General features: G+C 44.0%; 1 protein-coding gene across 1 annotated transcript; it reads left to right on the top strand.

Moving 5' to 3' along the window:
* Positions 1 to 297: 297 nt before the first annotated feature.
* On the top strand, positions 298 to 18,443 carry LOC144125739 (U3 small nucleolar ribonucleoprotein MPP10). The gene is made up of 10 exons (XM_077659401.1): positions 298 to 465; positions 609 to 1,224; positions 3,423 to 3,517; positions 6,706 to 6,790; positions 7,210 to 7,351; positions 8,291 to 8,463; positions 12,157 to 12,309; positions 16,742 to 16,849; positions 17,099 to 17,323; positions 18,267 to 18,443. The coding sequence occupies exons 1-10, from the start codon at positions 344 to 346 to the stop codon at positions 18,417 to 18,419; spliced, it is 1,872 nt and encodes a 623-aa protein (XP_077515527.1). The 5' UTR covers positions 298 to 343; the 3' UTR covers positions 18,420 to 18,443.
* The last annotated feature ends 1,262 nt before the right edge of the window (positions 18,444 to 19,705 follow it).

The raw sequence follows: 19,705 nt of genomic DNA on the forward strand, positions 1-19,705 counted from the left end.
AAAATCTACGAGTACGGTAAAAGTGGAGTTCAGTGTCCATAGCATAAAGGCCAACGCTGCTGTAACAAAATCTAATAATGCTGATAAAGGTCCATCGCTCAGACATTAAAAAAAAAAAAACGAACTGAAAGAGCCAGACATTTCAGTGTTCAGTAGCGAAATGTGAGCGACCAGCCTAATGAATTTCTGGGGCGATCTCGACCCTGTTAATCAACAAATGTTCCGCTTATGTTGAGAAAAGCTTATTGAAGCTCTTTAGTAATATCTGAACAGATTAATTTTCCAGGCACGAGGAGCACTTGGTTCGCTGCATTGCCATCGGTACCATCACTGTAGAGGCAAAATGGCGGCGTCCACTGAAGAAGACGGCATGAGCTCACGCAATATGGATTCTAACCAAGCGCATGTGGGCAAATGCATCGAGGAATTTGAATCATGGACAAAGAAGCCAGAGACGTTTCTTGAGTAAGTTTTGGAACGTAATTTTGGTCTACATAAATTGGTGTAGCTGACCTAACAGTGTGAGAAGGCTGTTGCCACATGCTTCTCTTGTCGGGCTGTTTATGTCACTGCAGTTAAGCTGATTTTGTTTTCTCTTTGCGTGATAGAGTCCAGCCAAATGTGGCAGAAGCGATGAAAAGCTTGACGAAAGACTTGTACGATGCCCTGGACAAATGGAAGGGGAAGACGACTGCGTTGTCGAAGACAGAACTTCCCACTTTGGTTGTCGACAATTTCGACGACGAACAGATCTGGCAGCAATTGGAGCTGCGAAACAGTCGCCTGGTAAAGGAGCTCATTTCATCGGTGTCCCGTGTGGCAACCAAGACCACTATTAGCTTCGGCATAGACTTTGGGAAAGAAAAAAACACGCAATTGCCAGAAGTGGACGTTCCTGGAGAAGATGAGGTATCCGACCTTTCAGACGCTGCTTCTGGTGAAGGTAGCGACGATGAAAACTTGGACTTGTCGGACGAGGCTGTTGATGAAGATGGCGAAGATTTCGAAGATGTGGACGACTTCATGCGTGGCGACGGTGCACCCGGTGAAAACGAATGCGCGAAACCGTCGTCTGTTGTCGATGACGGGTTCTTCCGGCTCGCCGACATGGAAGCTTTCGTAGACAGGGAGGAAAGGTCTGAGGCTCGTGGAAGCGATTCAGAGGAGGACGATATCGACTACTTTGGAGAGCTGCCTTCGGACGAAGATGATCCGGAAGATAAGGCAAGTGCTTCAAAAACTCACGTTTTCCTGTGCTTTTTATCCAGGGCATTACGATTTATGACTGAAACGGGGTTCCGTTGTTATTTGAACGAGGAGCATATACAATGACTACATAGACATGGTGCGCATTATGTCTGTATTGTCTAAGTTGCCCCTGTAAAAATAGCCACACAATCACGTTTCGGTCATGCTTTAACAACTAACCCTAAAGGAAACCTTAGGATTTAACCAGTCTGCTCATTAACAGACGGGCAGATTTCAGGTATAATTTTCTGATGACATCTAAGGCTAGGCGAATTAGCCGTGCTAAAATGACAAAGGATGACAAAAAATGTAGTGACTAGTGCACTCATCTGCACTTTGTCCTGACGTTAAGTAAACTGCTCCTGCGTCTTGTTAGGACAAGCACTGCGCCATGTCTTGTTATTTTTTTGTCAACTTCTAACTTTTTGCAGTCTACCCACCATGTATGCAAACTGATTCGCCCTGCTGACCTTCTAAGCTAGGCTGTGTAAGTGAGAGAATTCTGTTGAAAATCGAAGATCAATTTACTGGATTCTGTATAACGGTAATACATTTTCTCAATGTTACACTTTGCCATGGAATCAATCATTACTGTTGCATTTTGAACACTTTTTTACACTAATACCCCTGCCAAGCACGCAAGTTAAGTGCGCTTATGAGGAGTGTCGCTTGCTATAAGTGCACTCTGCCAGAGCTAAACGGCGTAAGTGAATGGAAACAACGCACCAGCAAAAAAAAAAGAGGCAATTAGATGGAGCTCCTCCGCATGCTGCTGTTTGTTGTCAGAATTCTGGATAGGCTAGGAACTCATCTTGGCCGGACTTTGCTTGCAATATCTTAATAACAATCAGTTTTTGAAAATTCTTGCTACCTCATCTACTTTTTCAGAAAGCCCGCTCGTTGTCTGGCGTCATTTTTGTTACTACAAATGCTGGTTTTCCGTTTAGCAGCGCGTAGCGTCACCTGAGGCGCCAGAACACGCTCCCCATAATAGCACTTAACTTGCATGTTTGACAGCAGTGTAAGAAGCACATGTATGAACTGGCTTCATACTTGACGAGCACTAGTGGCACACAAAGCACAAGAGCAGAAAGTGGCAATTAGGGAGCATCCTTATAGTGTTACTACTGTTTTTTTCTCATTGGTTCATTATTGTATAGCCTGATCTGATGCGAAATATGTAGAGGCAGGACACGTCAAAGGCATCCAAACTGATTTTTTGAAATTCCATTTTAACTGGAAAAGGTCATTATCCTTGACATGCACATCACAGTCTGCTGGCTGCTCAATGGGAGTTACATGCTGTCACAGGAGAAAATGGAAGTGTAGAAGAGAATTGTACAGTAAGACAATGGTTTCATTTCATTGGATTACATGCTGCTGTTGTGCATTTTGAGGGATTGCTCCATGACTTCAGGTACGCTGGTGAAGCCCACAGCTTCCACCTCCTCACCAAGCGTTGTCCTCCAGTAGAGCCCCGGAGCTAGTATACCTCTGTTTACCCGCAGACTATCATCACTCACTTGGGGCCATTGTTCGGTTAAATAAGGTTTTCCTTACCATGCAAGGGCACTGGCAACATTTGTAAGCATAACAAACCACCATAAACGCAAAACCATGCATGAGCTACATGAAAAAATGCTGTGTTCTGGCTTCTTCGACAGTGCAGCGGCAGTCCATTGCTGCCCTCAGCATGCGGTCCACATGATTCACGGTTCCCTGGCTGAACCCATAGTGTAACCAGAACATGAGAATCAAAGAAAGCTACTCTTGCGTTTTTGTCTCATGGCCTGATTACTTCTGTGCTGGTGCTTTTTCTTATGGCGATAGCATTTTCTTCTGTGAGGATAGCACTAAATACGGTCATTTTTGCGTTAATTACTGGTACATCAACTGCTCTTGCTAAAAAAATTACCAATATTAACTCTACATCACTTTTGACCCCACGAGGACGTCACATACTTCATTGAAAATAACTGATGATTCATCAAAACAATGTTCTGAAATAAAACTGAAAAAAGTACTCCAAATTTAAAAAAGAAAACTGAATATTGAACTTTTATAAAAGTGCCATGCATATCACTTCGTTGTGCCACAGCACGGTAGCATTACGATACAAACTTCTTGTCAAAAGAATGTGCTGCAGTTGTAACTGTCATTTTGTTTGTGTGCAGGGTGGGCGCACTGCTACATATGCAGACTTTTTCGACCCTCCTACGTCCTTGCTTGACAACAAGAATGCTGAAAAAGGAAGCAAGGCTGCAGCTTGGTGAGCAGAATCAGCATCATTTTTTGCTCTGCATATGAGGGTTAAGTAATGCGCATACCACTAACTCCTGCCAGAAAACAAAATGTTGGATGCAAGTAAACTTGTGCCCAAAAGCAAAAAAAAAAGCATAATATGTTGTGTGCTAAAACTAATTTTCTCTTGACTTGGTGGGATTAGCTCGAACCATAACAATTTGTGAATTGAAACATGACTGCACGCAGTTACAGCATGCACTGTATATATTTAGTGTGATTCTGAATCATCTTATGCGCATTGAATTCAGAGGTGGTCTACTTATTGATCCCTGACTGACCATTGGCTATTCGTACTGCTGCAGAAACTATGCCTTTATAATTTTTGTAACCTTAAAGGTGCACTAAAGAGGAATCTTAACTCGTCTTTTTACCGTAGGAACTTGATCTACACGTTCCCAGCATTCTTAGAAACTTCGAATTATTTTCCTGTGCGGCCGCTTTCCTTAATTTAAATTGGATTAAACGTCCCGGCTCCCACCTTTTTATGAACTCGAATGCTGTAGGTAGGTGGAGTCAATCAACACGTGTAGTGCCTTTCAGCCAGTCCCGTGGCGGCTTGCCGCTCTGTCATCGGTGGAGTGACACGTAAATCAGAGTCCACGAGTATTTTTATTTGCATGGGCCTAATTTACGGCTATGTTGTCTGCGAATGAAACTATTTATTCACGGAAACCTAAAATCAAAATAAAAGCGAAAGTGAAGCCGCCACGGGACTGACTGAAAGGCACTCCATGCGTTGGTTGACTCCTCCTACGTACAGCATTGAGTTCAAAAGAAGCCGGGAGCCAGGACGTTTAATCCGATTTAAATGAGGGAAATTGGCCGCTCAGGACAATAATTCGAAGTTTCTAAGGATGCTCGGAACGTGTAGATCAAGTTCCCGCGGTAAAATGACGAGTTCAGATTCCACTTTAGTGCACCTTTAACTAAAGCTTCTAATGCTGCTTGGAACATCACCCAAAGCAAATGTGTGCCTTAGCAATTGTCTATATGTGGATTCTATGTTTGTATTCATTTTGTCCAGTAGCAAGGGGCCTTGCATACTTCCATTGAATAATAGTACTGATTATTTAGAGGGGCACTGTGACATTTTTTTCAATGCCAGTTATTGTTGGTTTAAAGGATTTCTCATGCGGTTCAGGTATGATAGCTTTGGGTGCTGATGTGCCATAAAGCACAACATAACCATATGTAAGCAAGGCTTTCCGAAAAAATTTTCTTGTTTTACAATGCATTCATAAAGGCGGCCATTCATTAACATTTGGTGAGCGCTTTGAAGAATAATGTGACAAAGCATTCAACATCATTTCGAAGTTATCTTTTTAAAACGTGAAGATAAATGTACGTTGTGAAGCTAGACATACCCCAACAGGTGGCCAGTCAGCTGAGTGTTTCTGTGAATCGACATGCCAGCTTGTGTGCTACATTTGGTCACTAATACAGTTGTTAAAACTCTACAATCTAGAGGGCTCTACATGAAATTTTCTGAAACTGCATGATAAATGAACAAAAATAAACTGCACCCTGTAACAGACTATGGCACAGACAATACCCTGGCCGGCTGCGGTGTCCACAAACACGCTTCATACTTGTAAACACGGTATTGGTCTGTAAAACTGAAAATAAAAAGATGAAATCGCATTTCATCTTTTCACATTCATGACCTCTTCATCTGATGCAAAGCAAGTATTTGCAAATGTTCCTCCACCTTGGGAAGCAACCACAAGTCTGATGGTGCAAAGTCCTGGCTTTAAGGTGGGGTGGGCTATTGTTGTTGTCCCTCTTGCTTCCGCAATGGCATGCAGAGAGGAGTGCACCCATAACAGAAGTTTATTGTTGCTGATAAGAACTGTGTATTGAAAAGAAATGTGCTACTGTGAAAGGGCACATGGCAAACTTCCATGTCAATGTAACAAATCTTAATTCATCTCTTAATAAAGGAGTCTCAGCCCTAGAGGCAGTACTCACTGAACACTTCATGTTTCAGTTATAATTTATGGAAAGTAAATTGCAAATTGTGGGGTTTAACGTCTTGGAGTGACACATGGGTTATGAGGGACGCTGTAAAGGAGGGCTTTGAGTTAATTTAGACCATCTGGGTTCTTCAGCATGCACCAATGTGCATGGCACGTTTCTTTTAAATTTTGCCTACATTTAAATATGGCTGCTGCTGCTGCTGCTGCTGAGATTGAACCCACGACCTTGTCCAGTAAAGCAGTGTGGTTGAAATTCTAAAAGGACAAACTGGCTGGTGCACTGTGCTTCGTTTTTGATATTATTGTTGCAGTTACTGGTTTGTCCAAGTGAAGTGGTCTAGCACCAAAATGCGAAACAGACATTATTGCTATCACAGTTTATACCAGGGCCATGCAAACCCTTGACAGGGCAGTATATCAAATATTGAAGGAAGCAAAGGCATGAAGATGCAAATAGCTGCTGACTTTTATGTGAGGACTGGGACGCTAAAGAAAATAACAAACTACACATTATAAAATCAGTATTGAAGCAATGGAAGAACTGTAAATGCAGAGACCGTTCCTATGAAGCAGTGCCTTGCTAAGGCTAAGAATTGGGTGCCATAACTATCCTATATCACTAAGAAAAGAAGCGCCAACAGAGACAAGACGTAAGAAGTGACACGGACAAGCGCTTACTGCAACTTTTTGCCTTCGGGATGTTCACAGGTAAATTCCAATCCATGGCTTTGCTGTCTAAATACTTCTAGAATATCATTCATGGTGTTGTCTCTGTTGGCGCTTCTTTTCTTAGTAACATGCACCAACTAGCCCAGCAAAAAGTTCTACTTGAATCCTATATCGCCTCGTGTTCGGTGCATTATGGCATGGATTGCTGCCACACTACTACTACTACTACTACTACTACTACTACTACTATTACTACTACTACTACTACCATTGCTACCGTTTAAAGAATGCAACATACTCCAAAGCCCAGCTTGAAAAGAATAGCTCTTCTTTCTGTAGTCAACAGTCTGTTAGCAACCCTTGCTTTTGTGTGGACAGTGAAGTGCTTTGAAGACATCCTGCTATGTAGCTTTTCAGTTCATGTAATATTATGTGTGCGGTACACCTGCACCTACTCGTTTGGTTAGTGCAAGCTTGAAGTAAGAGTGATTGGTGTGGAATTGTGCAGGGCGGTGCCAGATAAAGAAGTTCAGCAAATCACTACCGCAAAAGAGGCTCTCCAGAAGTCATCTTTTGAGCAGAGCCAGGAATTTGTAAGTGAGATCTCTACACGCACACAAACTATTGCATGATATAAAGTGTTACTTTTTTTATTATGTGCATAGTTGCTTTCTGGTCCACATTAGGACTGTGCCTTTCTTTTTATTTTTTTGTGGTCAGTTGTGTCATGCTTTGAAGTGACATTTACAAAATTATTCTTTGTTCTGATCGCACTATTTGGTCAGCTGTCAAAATTTGTGCCCATAATTTGTTTTGTGTCCTTCATCAGGAGATGTGATGCAGTGGCACTGAGCTAATCTATGTAGTGTGGCATTTCATTTTCTTTTTCAGTCTGGCATCTTTTTATTTTTGTTTGCATACAACCATAGAAGCAGTGTTGTTCGCTGTTCTCCCCATATGATTCAGTAACTGAGTCAGCCTCTGCACATTTTTTTTTGTTTTTACCATGCAGCTAAAGAAGAAGATCAGGCAGCTTGAGGAGCGGAATCTGGAGCCCCGACCCTGGAGGCTGCAGGGAGAGGTAGAAGCCACGGAGAGGCCTGAGAACAGCCTTTTGCAGGAACACTTCCACTTTGAGCATGCCACGAGACAGCGTGAGTGCGCACTGACCTGCTTATCCTATTGTGCTTGCTTTAATTAAGCTATCAGAGAATTGTTGGCCTCTTTGTTTAGAGGTTTGTGTCCTTGCTCAAACTGTAGCTGTCAGCTGGGACGGCACCAGTGTATTGATAGAGGGGTGGCATGGAAGAAGAGCACGGGGGTGGGGAGGGAGCTGATCATATTTTTGATCAGCAGGATGCTTCTGTGGCATTTCCCCTCATAAAGATTAAATAATGAAACAAACAAAATGAAATGTTGCAACAAGACTTTCATGTTTTTGCCCACTAACTGAATTAAATTTGCCCAGAAGGGCAATGAGTAAGGGGGCCAAAATAACTAAGTACGATAGGAACAATGTTTTAAATAAAATGCGCAGTACAAGGCAAAAAAAGTAAAAACAATTATAATTATACAGGGCAAATCGTAACGACAAGACATTCATCATCGCAAGCAACAAAAAAGTACATAAAAGGTAGCAAGAATGCATCGCGTGTGCCCAATACACATTTAAAGAAAAAGCAGTAGCCATAATAAAAATGTGAATTATTGAAGCAGCACAAGAAACTTAAACATAATACATTAGCAACGAGGAGAAAAACATATGGGACACAACAACCTATAACAAGACACCATGTCGTTAAAGAAAATGTTTGTGCAGCTGGTCTTGGAATGGTTGGTGGTAGCAGATGGATGCGATACTGTCGGGAAGATCATTTCAAATAGTATCAATTCTTCTTCAGGGATGGAAAGAAATGCCTGGAAAATATTTGGTGTGGCATGTGCCTCCCCTTGCCCCTGGTGCTGTCATTGGCTGTCAGTTCTTTAGGTAGATCAGAAACACGGATTTGCCTTTTTTTTCTGAGTTGCAGTGCGACCAGCATGCTGTTCGTGGGTACCTGACTGACCTGAATTGCTGGCAATATTTTTTGCAGCCACTGCCATCACTGACGAAACGACAAAGTGCCTGGAAGACGTGATTCTCCAGAGGATACGAGATAAAGCTTGGGATGACGTGGAACGAAAAATAAGACAAGCAGAGGAACCTTTTGAGTTGCGCCGTCGAGTTACACTTGACCAGGAGAAAAGCAAGCTCAGCCTGGCCGAGGTAAAACTGCTGTGTAGTAGAGTCGCCTGGACCAGAAAGACTTTTACTGCATCAATGTCTTTACTATATCAGTTGTAGGTGATGACATGGCTCTCAGGATGCTGTCTGGTAATTTGGCGACTTACTAAACACATAGTGTTGATTGAGAAAAGAAACATAGAAATACCTTCCATCCTACTCTTATCATCATATGTGCTAATTATTTTCAGTTATCACATTTTATGTTATCATGTTTTCGATTTCATCTGTCTTGTGGAAGTATTTGCGTGAACAAAATGTGGCCATGAATATAACTCAAGGGAGTGGTTTAAGTCTACATGAAAATTAAAGCTTTGTGGAAACAGCATGACACCAGCGGAGTAAAACTCCGCACTCAGTGCCCGCGCCTCCACTTGCCGTCATTGCTTCATGCTTGATGCTGCCTAGTGATGTGACTCTTTGCCCTTTTTTTCTCTTCCCTACTCCTCACTGCTTTTTTACTACCTTCCCTTTCTCAGCGGCTCGCGCCATCTTCTTTCCATGCGATGAGAGATGGCAGGTGCAAGCATACAAACTTGTGCTCAGAAGCTCTGCCGTGCCGCGCGCTTTGCCTCACGGCTCGTAGGCCTTCGAAAAGCTGGCTTCTCGCAGCTCACAAGCCTAGTGGTTGAACGATCTCAAAAAGCGCTGTTTTATCTTTTGTGATATCCATTCGCCTCAGACTGCTGGCCTTGCAGTGACACCGTTACATGTTTTTGCTCTGAAATGCTCTATCACAGCATGTCATCATTCGGTGTAAAGTACGTCGCTACGGCCAAACGCTCTTTACTGTAACCGTTTCTTTATTAAAGATATCTTTACTATAAACAAAAAAAATATATAGTTGTCTCTGGAAGGCGAAATGAGACACAGATTTATTTTACTGTAGTCGTTTTATTACTATATGAGAGTTGACTGTACACCATTTTTGCGGGAAGGAGGAAAATGGCCTCGAACTATGCACGGACAGAGGAGGCGCGTCAAGAAAGCACACAGAATGCGCTTGTGAATGCGGTCTTGTGCACGACGAAGTACAGTAGACTGTCATTAATCCAAACTTCAAGGGACCAGAGATCCTTGTTTGTTGTCAGAAGTGCACCTTAACATGACCCAAGAGTGAATGCAATTTGCTACATCGATGTCTATGTATACAAATAGTATTTTGGGTCTATTTCTCTATGCAGATGTAGCTAAATACAACATAAAATATGGGTGAAAGGCAGTGATAAGTTTGTTCGAAAAAAATTATCAATAATGTGCTGGTTTTGCAGTAAAGTAAAAACAAAAAGGGACGAAAAAAAGATCTGATTCATCCGAAGGTCGAAAAGTTGAATAGCTACAAAAACTCTTCCTGGAACTGTTTTGCACTGCATTAAGTTTAATGGATGAAATAGTAGGCAGTACAGCTTTAAAGAGAAAAACTGCTCGGGAGTGATGGTTGTTGTTGTTAGTGGCTATTTATTAATAAAAGTAACAATGGAAGGAAAAGATGTTGCTAGCCGCTACATCTGCCATAGAAACCTGAAGCACCTGAGCTGCGGCTAGCGGAATAAAAGGACAGGGAGAGGACGGAGAGGGAAGGAAAGAGGGATGCGATAGTAATAAAGGATAGGGGTAGGGCGGCTGTATACACTATGTACAAATACAGGATATTGACGGTTTTTCGCCATTCTGTCATTTTGTAGTGCAAACGTGGAACGGCGAGATGCTTTATAAAAGAAAAAAAAAAGAAAACTAGGAGGATGTTGAAACTTTGCCTTTAAGAGCAGAGCGCGATAGCTTTATGGGCCACCGCCACCTATAAGCACCGTGCACGGGGATGGGGGAGGGTGTTCATTGCTTATCAGCAGCCACCGTCGGCCACCACGCACGGGGAGGGGGAGGTTGGGGGTGCCGGTTCTGCGCGTTGACAGAGCAGCGATGAGCAGTGGTGAGCAGCTGCTCAAGGTCAGCGCGAAGAGCGATGTGACGGGCCTGTAGTGGCTGGGCAGCCTTAGACTGTGGCGACGATGACGACAGCTTTTCCACCTCACAATCTCCTTAATGCTCTCGTGTTAAAAAGGCCAGCGATGCGCCAATTACCATCTGAACCGGCGCGCAGTTGTACTTAGTTGGCAGCCGTGCGTCCGGCAGCCGCAATCTTCGCGGGCTGGTAGCGAACCTCTATGCCACGGCGTGTCCCCCCCTCAGCCGTGTCGGAGCTATCCGGTTGGAAGGGCCGGATTTTCACTTCATGCAGCGCTGGAAACGTGACTCGTCCAACCTTGGTCGTCGCTCTTTCGCACGTCAGGAGCGTCGGAGCAAAACAACAAAGTTTGAATTAACCGAATTTAAGATAAATTGCGGTACGAATTAAGTGGCTTTAAAGTGCATTGAAGATTAGTCAGCCAACCAAAATATTGAAATATGTTTGGATTAAGCAAAATACGAATTATCAGAGTTTGAATTATAGCGAGTCTGCTGCAGCTGCAAAGTGTCTTCTTTCGAGATGCAAGGCCGTCTGATCATTGTACTTTAAAGGCACCAAAACCACACACACGCACGAGAGAATAGGACAGAACACATATGCTCCATCCTCTGGTAACAGTACTTAATTAATTGATTGTCAACTTAATTGGTTGCGAGGCTGCGCTACAGTCATATTTTTTGTGAGAACACACATCTCGTAAACCTTTTCTGCCAATAGTACTTGTGAATGTGGCTTTGAGAACAACAGCCATTCCTAGAAATATGCAAATTTATCCATATCAGATATGCTAGAAAATAATCGTTCATGAAGGCAACTTTCGCTCAGGTCATGATTGACTGAAGATGTCATATTGCGAGAACTCCGCACTGTAGTGATTAAAATAGTAAACTGAGTGTGTGCATAATCGATGTACTCAACAAATGTAGTGCGACTAGCATTGCACTTGAAACAGACTTAAAGAAATCACTACCTTCACTAGCTTCCAACTATCCGGAATGTTATCATTGTCTATCTCTAGAACTCACTCAACCACTATTGACAGGTGCCTTACATCATTCTCTTGACCACCATCGTGGCTAACAGAACACCACCACTGCTTTGTGGTTACACACAACTTGTAGTCACAATTTACTTCCTTGCATCGGTCGTCAGCATGGCGGTGGAAGCCCCCGTCATCTGCCGAAGTTTCGGTCATTTTGTCACCGAACGTCTTAGTACTGCTTGAAAAACTAGTTTCTCTCAGTTAGGAACTTTCGGAACGCAAAAAAATGAATGCAGATGCATTGAAGTGCCGATTTTCCCCACCTGCATCATTTTGCACAAATGTGACTGCACATACCTTCATAGCAGTTGTTATCAGCCTAAACACTTGATGGCGCCACCTTCTCATGATGGGGGCATCCTTGATAAAACCGTCTATAATGCGGTTCTGCTGTAGGTGTTTTTGCAAGGGTGTACAATGGCTGAAGTAGTGCGGTGCATGCATGAATGCCACCCGGGCATGTAAATCCACTTTGCTGGCTTTGCAGAATATGAGGTCGTCAAAATTGCCAGCTGCAATGAGTTTGATACTCGTGTTGTTTTTATTAAGGAAACATTGCATCAGCTGAAGGAAGTACCCCTCATGTTTTAGATTTTGCAAATGAGCTCTTATTGCTGTGTGCTGCATTACCACCATACACTGATTCCGCAATGCTTCCTTGTAGGTGTACGAGCAACAGTTTCTTGACAAACAGAAGGCTGCTGATGAAGACGAACCTCCTAAGGAGAACCCAGCCCATACCGAGATTCGCACAGCCATGCGTGACTTGTTCACCAAACTGGATGCGTTGTCCAACTTCCATATGATGCCAAAGCCTGTAAGCTTCAATGATCTTTCATTGCTGCTTTTTCTGCTTTGATAATGTCTGTGTGGTGTAGTGCCTTTTAGAATGGAAAGCAGTATTGGTTCATTTCATCTTGTACAATTTGCTGCATATTTTTGGGGAAATAGTTTTGTCCACACATATTTATGGTGTGGCTGATTCATTTGTGAATTATGAGAAACGGCGGCCAACTGTAAAATAGTACAAATGCTCTCCTCCTGGGCCTTGTGCTTCAAGAAATGCAGTTACAAACTGTTTTGCATTTTGAAAGCAGTGTAACAGGGTGCAATGAAAAAAAAAGTAGCAACTGATTTATGTTAGTCATGTGTCCCGTTTTATTAACACTGTGTTATCAGTTGCATTAATTTATGAACGAAATTCCTTAGTTTTTGCATTTACCTGGTGCATTTAAGACTGCTGCTGCTGAAAACTGTACATCATAAAAAAAAAATTTGGTAAGGTTTTAACGGAGATAAACTGAGTAGACGTGCGAAAGCGTGTGTTTAGCCTGGTTGGCTCATGGTTTTGATTTGCTTGGTCGTCGGCACATCTGGCAACTACCGTATTTACGTGCATAATTTGCGCACTTTTTATTCAGAAATTAGGGCACAAAGAAGGGGGTGCACAAATTACACGGGGATTTCACGAGCGCGACTTAAAAAACTCCGCAAAGATCATAACGCGCAACATAGGTATAGTGTATGTTGCTGCGTATACGTCAGCACCCGGACCGCACCCCACGCTGGCCACCCCCCGAAAAAAAGTTCACTCTAAATGAAAATTCGCGCACCCCACCCCCTTGCGGGATGGCATGGAGGTGCATGCATGAAGCTGAATAAGACGCTAAAACAGCGTCATCGTTTGCGGCCCAGCCAATTGTTCGGTAGTTCCGGATTCCGTAAGTTTGCTTTCGCAACTTCGTCCGGGATAGTAAGCACGGATCAATTAATTATCACACCACACAATTATTTAACAGTACCGCGCGAGCGTCGACCAAACTGCTTGTCGGCGCCTTATCACGGCGCTGAGCTGCGAAGCCAGCGAGAATAGCTACGTGCGCACAAGTTTGCCGACACAATGATTGTCGTCTATGGGCAAAATTGTGCGCACGCGGTTTTTCTCACTGCCTTCGCCACTCCGCCCCCTGATAAGGCGCTGACAAGCAGCTTGAAACTTGCTGTATAGTTGTGATGTCCCATCGCAAGACACGACTGAACAGCCAAGCACAAGCCGTCAGAGCCACCAAGAAAAGCGTAGCCGGCAGTCGAGTCACATGCATCAGCCAAACAAACAGCGGTGTTGGCTCTTCTATCAGCTGCCGATCCTCCCCGGAAGCGCTGCTGGCCATTCCGAGTGGGGATGCCGCTGGTGCCGCCGTGATTGTAACAGCTGCCTCTGACACCGCCATGAACGCCCACTGCACAAAAGATTCAAAAAGCCTTCCGAACAAACACGCGGAATAGCCGAATGCTACTGGGTAAAGCCATAGGGCAGAGCCCACGTGCATGATGATGGTCTAGTGCAGTGCGTAAAATATGCGAGTAAAACATGTTTTTTTTGTAAACCCTGGTGATAAGTTAAGGGTGCACAAATTATGCGAGGGTGCAAATTATGCGTGTAAATACGGTATATTTGTTCGATAGCAGTGAAAGGTGGTTTGTTGGGAAGTGGGAAGCACCGGCAATGAAGACTTGCGCAAGTAATCAATGAAGCAGCGGGCCGAGAGGCAGGGTCACAAGGCGCAGTTTGCTAAAAAAGCAGTGTGCCACCAACATTTGTTCAGTATTCTTAATGCGGTGCTCTTGGAGCTAGCATGTTTACAACAAAAGCAGACATTTGCGTGACACCTTTCTTGTAGTACTAAGAGTAGTATTATGCAATAAACTGACTTGCAAGCTAGCATGCCATATTTAATGTTATTCACGCTGATATACCGTATTTGCACGATTGTAAGTCTATTCGAATGTAAGTCGACACCCCCAAATCAAATTTCCGAAAAATAAAAAAAACTTCTGAGGTTGTTTAAGCTTGGCCTTGAATAGTTCAACGCGATAGCATTATCCAGCGGCCGCCGTTTATCGCCAGCCGCTATCAGCTGTTGCGCACGGGAGTGCCCGTGGGCACGTTCCAAAACGAAAATGTATTAGTCACTGGACTACTCGTCCACACTTGTGCCATCGTCCTCACTAGCGCTGCCATTGTGATCGCTGCTGCGGTCCCACAGCATGTCGTTCTAACGTCATTGTCCAGCGAAATCCCGCACTTCGCAAACAGTTACATCACGGCATCGCGTGGAACAGCTGAAAATTTTCCTCGCCGCAGCTGCGGCTGCCACACCTGTATCACCTGTTGCGACCGTCGAACTTGTGGCCCGGCGCGCAGTTGTTTGTTTCTTCGGCATAAAGAATGACAGGCATCTTGAATGTAGCCGTGAACGGGCACCGGTCGCTTGCCGGACATGGAGCACAAATGACGACCGGCGAAGCACTACATTAAAAACTTGTGAAACGCGGCCGGCAGTAGTCAAATGCATCAGAGCCAAAGAGAAACTAGGTGTGAATGGCGTCGGCTCTTCCATCGGCTATCGACACTCCCCGGCGCTGCTGCCGTTTCGAGTGGGGGTGCCGCTTGATTGGAACAGCTGTCCTTCCATCAACTATCAACGCTTCCTTGAGCGCCGAGGGCGCAGAAAGTAAAAAAAAAAACGTGTTGGACACTTGAGCTTCCCGTAGAATGCGGTTGCGTTATTGGGCCGGCAGCAGTCAAATGCGTCAGAGCCAAAGAGAAACTACGCCTGAATGGCATCGGCTCTTCCGTCGGCTATCGACATTCCCTGGCGCCGCTGCCGTTCCAAGTGGGGGCGCCGCCTCAATTGGAACATCAGCCCTTCTATCAACTGTCAACGCTCCCTGGCCGCCGCAGCTTATCAGCAGGCGCAGTCTGCAGCCACGTGTGGGGTGCCAATCTGCTGCTTATCGATAGCCGCCATCGGCCACCGCCCGCGGGTGGAGGGGATGCCAGTTCTGCGTGTTGACGTAGCAGCTGCTTAAGGCCAGCACCAAGAGCGATGGAGCCGCACAGCAAAAATGCATCCACGCTGTAGCATGCCCGATATCTCATTTGTCTCGCCTTTACTTATAGTGCCATGTTTGTTTTCGTTTAGATTGTAAGTCGAACCCCTCCCACTTCGGATTTTCAAATTTTGAAAAATAGGTCGACTTACAATCGTGTAAATACGGTAGCTTTGTCATTAACATTATCGCAGCTGATGCTACTCTTTCTGAAACTCATTGAGATATAGCCTCATGACAGTGGACTTCTTAGCATGATGTTAGCTGACAAAATGCTTTTGTGTTGAGCTGATACACTAGAACTCCTGCCTAATAAAGTGACTCAAGCCAGCAAAGGTCTTTACTATATCAGGGCCATTACTATATCTGTTGTTGGTGATGGCATGGCTCCGAGGATGCTCTCTGGTAATTAATTGGCTACTTACTAAACACAAAATGTTGGTTTATAAAAGAAACACACAGAAATACCATTCCATCCTGCTGCTTTTGGCATCCTTTTATGTTTTTTTGGCGTCCTTTTATGCTTATTTCATTTAGGTTTTGTGGAAGTACTGCATTTGCACAAATATAACGCGAGTTTGATTCCATGTGAAAACCAAAGCTTTGCGTGAACACGGTGTCGTCTTTGAAGCCTTAGCATCATTTAAGAGAATAGCTACTAGACGTGCGGATATGCTGCATAACTTCCTACACAGTGCCGCCTCGCCTCCGCTTCCTCGTGCTTTGTGTTGCCATACTGTGAACGTTCACCCTTTTCTTCTCTTCCCTGCTGCTCACTACACTTTTACTGGATTTCCTTTCTCAGTGACCCGCGGCACCTTCTTTCTGCGTTGTAGCCAGCTTTACATTTTTTTTGCTTGCTGTGCCGCTTTGCCACACGGCCCCAAGGCATTCGAAAAGTTGGCTTCTTCTTGCAGCTCTCAAGCGAGTGGTGAAGCCATCTCAAAGAGAGCCACTTTTATTGTCTTTGGTATCCATTTGCCTCCGAATTCTAGCCTCACAATTTTGACCTGCACGCATGCCGCGATGTCGTCATCATTCCGCAGGAAGAACATCGCAACAGCCAGACACTCTTTACTATAGCAGTTTTTTTGAAAAAAAATCTTTACTATTACTTGAAAAAAAAAATGTTTTCTATGGAAGGCGAAATGAGACCGCAGTTTCACTTCACTATGTCCCAGTTTTTACTATATTCGAGCCGAGTTTACTATAGCTGGTTTCTACTTTAGTGTTTTATACTATGTTTTCGGTGTTTTTATGTTTTAATTAATTTTTACAGTGTCACAGTTCGTGGTCGCTTCCATATCTTGTGCATCTGCTATGTTGTGTTTTCTCTTTGCACTCCTTTTGCATAGGTCTCAGCCGAGATGAAGGTGGTGAGCAACCTCCCATCACTGAATGTTGAAGAGGTGACACCAGTAGGCATGAGCGATGCTTCACTTCTGGCACCTCAGGAGGTTAAGGTGAGGAACGTGGTGAAACTTTCATCCTCAGATCAGCGTTCTGCATGCGGGATCTTGAATCAATCTAAACAAATTTGCTATTAGTTGAAGCTCGCATTTTGGAATTTCACTCCTCTCTTGCCACATTTATTGCAGCTGTGTTGTGGTCATGCCTGTTCTGATTTAATATTTCTTCCAGTTACATTACTGTTTAGTTTGCACAGTACTCTGTTTTGCTTTGTATTAAAAAGAAGGAAAAAATGATTTCAGGCCAAGCCAAAGGGAGAGCTGGTTGCCAAGGGGGAGAGGTCTCGTACTCAGAAGCTACGAGAACGGAGACTCAAAAAGGCATTCCAGAAGCGCCGAGCAGCCAAGATGGCTAGCAAACCTAATCAACTCACGGAGGACAAAAGGAAAGTGATTAAAGCCACCAACACAGAACTTGCCAAGCCTGCCCAGGGTGCAAAGTCGGCTAAAGGCAAGAAAGCCGCCAAGGTATGACCGCTTAAAACTGATGTTTGGATACTCTTGAGTTGTCTATGCTTCATTTTTTTCTTTTTTTTTTGGTAATCCAAGAAAGTAGAGTACTATTGGAGCTATCAACAGTACCAAATTTGTATAGCCAAGAAATTTCAAGTGTTTGCTGTTTGCATGAAATGTAGCACATTTACTCCAGTATATGTGGGCCACAAATGTTAGTAGACCCCTTAAATTTAAGTCACATAAAATTAAAAAAAAAGCTATTCTATCAGGGGGGCAGGAAATAATTACAAGAGAATGGCATATTTCAGGTGGCAGATCAAATGTAGCCTTGCTTTAACCTCATTGAGTCTCCACTGTAATGAGGTAGACATGATAAAGAACTTAGTAGTAACCTTGAAGTGGCTGGTATCAAGATTTGGGGCATGAGTTGGTTCGCCAGGTTGCGTTCAGTCACTGCCGTAAGTGAACCCCCTTTGAGAACAATTGTAGGTCAGTTGTAGTTTCAGACACTTCCTGAAAAGAAATTGACCTGAGTTTGAATGTCAAATGCAGTAGCAATCCATGCTATCTACACTTATATGCAAATTTGTTGCAGTGGACTTGATGCACTTCACATGCTTTTTGACCAACTGGAGACAAAGTTTGCATGTTTATATTGGAAGCACACAGTGGCATGATCACTGGTGCAGGGCTTCACAAGACTTCTAAAAATGCGAAAGTCGTTAGAAAAGAGATAACATTGTGCTTACCCTCTGTATTGCTGCCTGCGTTGCTTCTTCCTAGAGAGTTCCTAGTATAGTTCAGGACTTCATTTCAGTTTTCCACGACAGGATGACAGATGCACCGTGTCTGTAGTAGGACATTGCTTCTTATGACATGAAACTTGCATTTCCTTTTTTATGCATTTCAACTCCATGGTGATGGTGTCGTTTACTGATTGTGACTTAATTTTCAGAGCAAGGGCGACAAGTGGGCTGAGAAGAGCCTTTCGTCATCCAAGAAATTCTTCGAACGACTTCAAGATCAAGTCACCTCTGCAGCTGTTGCACCAGCAAAGAAAAAGACAAGAAAGAAAAATGGCACTGTTGCTGCAAATTTTAAGCTGTAAATACATGTACATTGTTCATTGTTACTGTTTCTGTTACCTGACACCAGTTATCCTGGTGTGCACAACAGAACTTAATGACTATGAAAGATCTGGTAGGCACATATTTGAGGCACTGTATGTGCTGCCGCGTAAGGGGTATTCACAAGGGCGATGTAATCCCTCTCTAAGTGACGGCGGCTGCGTACATGTCATGCCTTCAAGAGTGCTCGCAGCGATGCAGCTTCCGGTTTTGCTCCGGCGGCTGCCGCTGAGCGAGGAGTGGACCGTTTGTTTGGCCGCTCCGTTCAGTCCCTGTCTCTCCAGTAGATGTGGCCTTCGGTGGCATGCGTGGGGTGCAGCCCACTGCCATCTTTCTTTTTTTGGCTCTTGCCTCTCGGGTTTCTCCCTTCCTTTCACACATCTATTCTGTTTCCCCCCTTTTTTTTTCGCCTCCAGTGTCTGGACACCCACACAACCCCGCGGGGTGGGGGTATTGTTTTGGCCCCTTACTTCCTTTTCGGCACCTGCCTCTCTGCCTCCAAAGCCGGGCCGCTTCGCTTGTCCCTCTCGGTGTCTCCCTGCTGCCCATGTGAATTGTGAATCCAAGAGCAGGGGCGGACTTCGGCGGATCGGTGACGTCGCTCACCTCCTCTCCACATCCACCCGCGCCGATGTCCCCCGTGTGAATACCGCTTAAAGGGGCCGTGAAACACATTTTTAGTGCATTGTTCTGCCTACTGGTTGCATAGAATGAGTTGTAGTGATTCTACCAGCATCGATCATACCATGCATATTCCCATTTTTAATATTTTCATAAGTAATATTCAAATTAACAAGATTAAAAACAAAATGCAAAAGGCTTATCTACAATGCGCTTAAAGCCCTAGCTTATGTAAAGATTGCACAAAGCACTAGGTTATAATAGAAAGATAAACCAAACAAAATCTTAGCTATAGCAGTGTCACTCAGTCGTAGCAAAAGCAGTGCCATGCATTCGACGCAAAAGCAGTGAAAACCTTAAACGTAAAAGCAAATCAAAATAAAGTAATAAAAACATAATAATAAAAGCCACAACATCCCCACCCAGGTTTGGGAGTCAGACGCCGGAAAGGAAGAGAGAATTCTTGGCGGCACAGGTCTTCATAAAAACGTTGCAAGATATGCAAATCCATTATGTCGCAGAGCTGTACAGCTATCACTAATGCATGAGATCCTCTTGTTTTTAATCATAAAGGCCACACCATAATCATAAAAGTGGTGTCACATGGTAAGTGAGGTTTGTACATGTGCCCTTTTTTTCCATGCAA

Source organism: Amblyomma americanum, chromosome 3, assembly GCF_052857255.1.
Source record: "Amblyomma americanum isolate KBUSLIRL-KWMA chromosome 3, ASM5285725v1, whole genome shotgun sequence".
Lineage (NCBI taxonomy): Eukaryota > Metazoa > Arthropoda > Arachnida > Ixodida > Ixodidae > Amblyomma > Amblyomma americanum.

What these genes read in the sequence shown, in the direction of transcription:
- LOC144125739 (XM_077659401.1), top strand. Translation starts at nt 344, where the DNA reads ATGGCGGCGTCCACTGAAGAAGACGGCATGAGCTCACGCAATATGGAT. An exon ending in TCCATATGATGCCAAAGCCT is followed by an intron (nt 12,310 to 16,741) that starts GTAAGCTTCAAT and finishes CCTTTTGCATAG; the next exon opens with GTCTCAGCCGAGATGAAGGT. An exon ending in TGGCACCTCAGGAGGTTAAG is followed by an intron (nt 16,850 to 17,098) that starts GTGAGGAACGTG and finishes AAATGATTTCAG; the next exon opens with GCCAAGCCAAAGGGAGAGCT.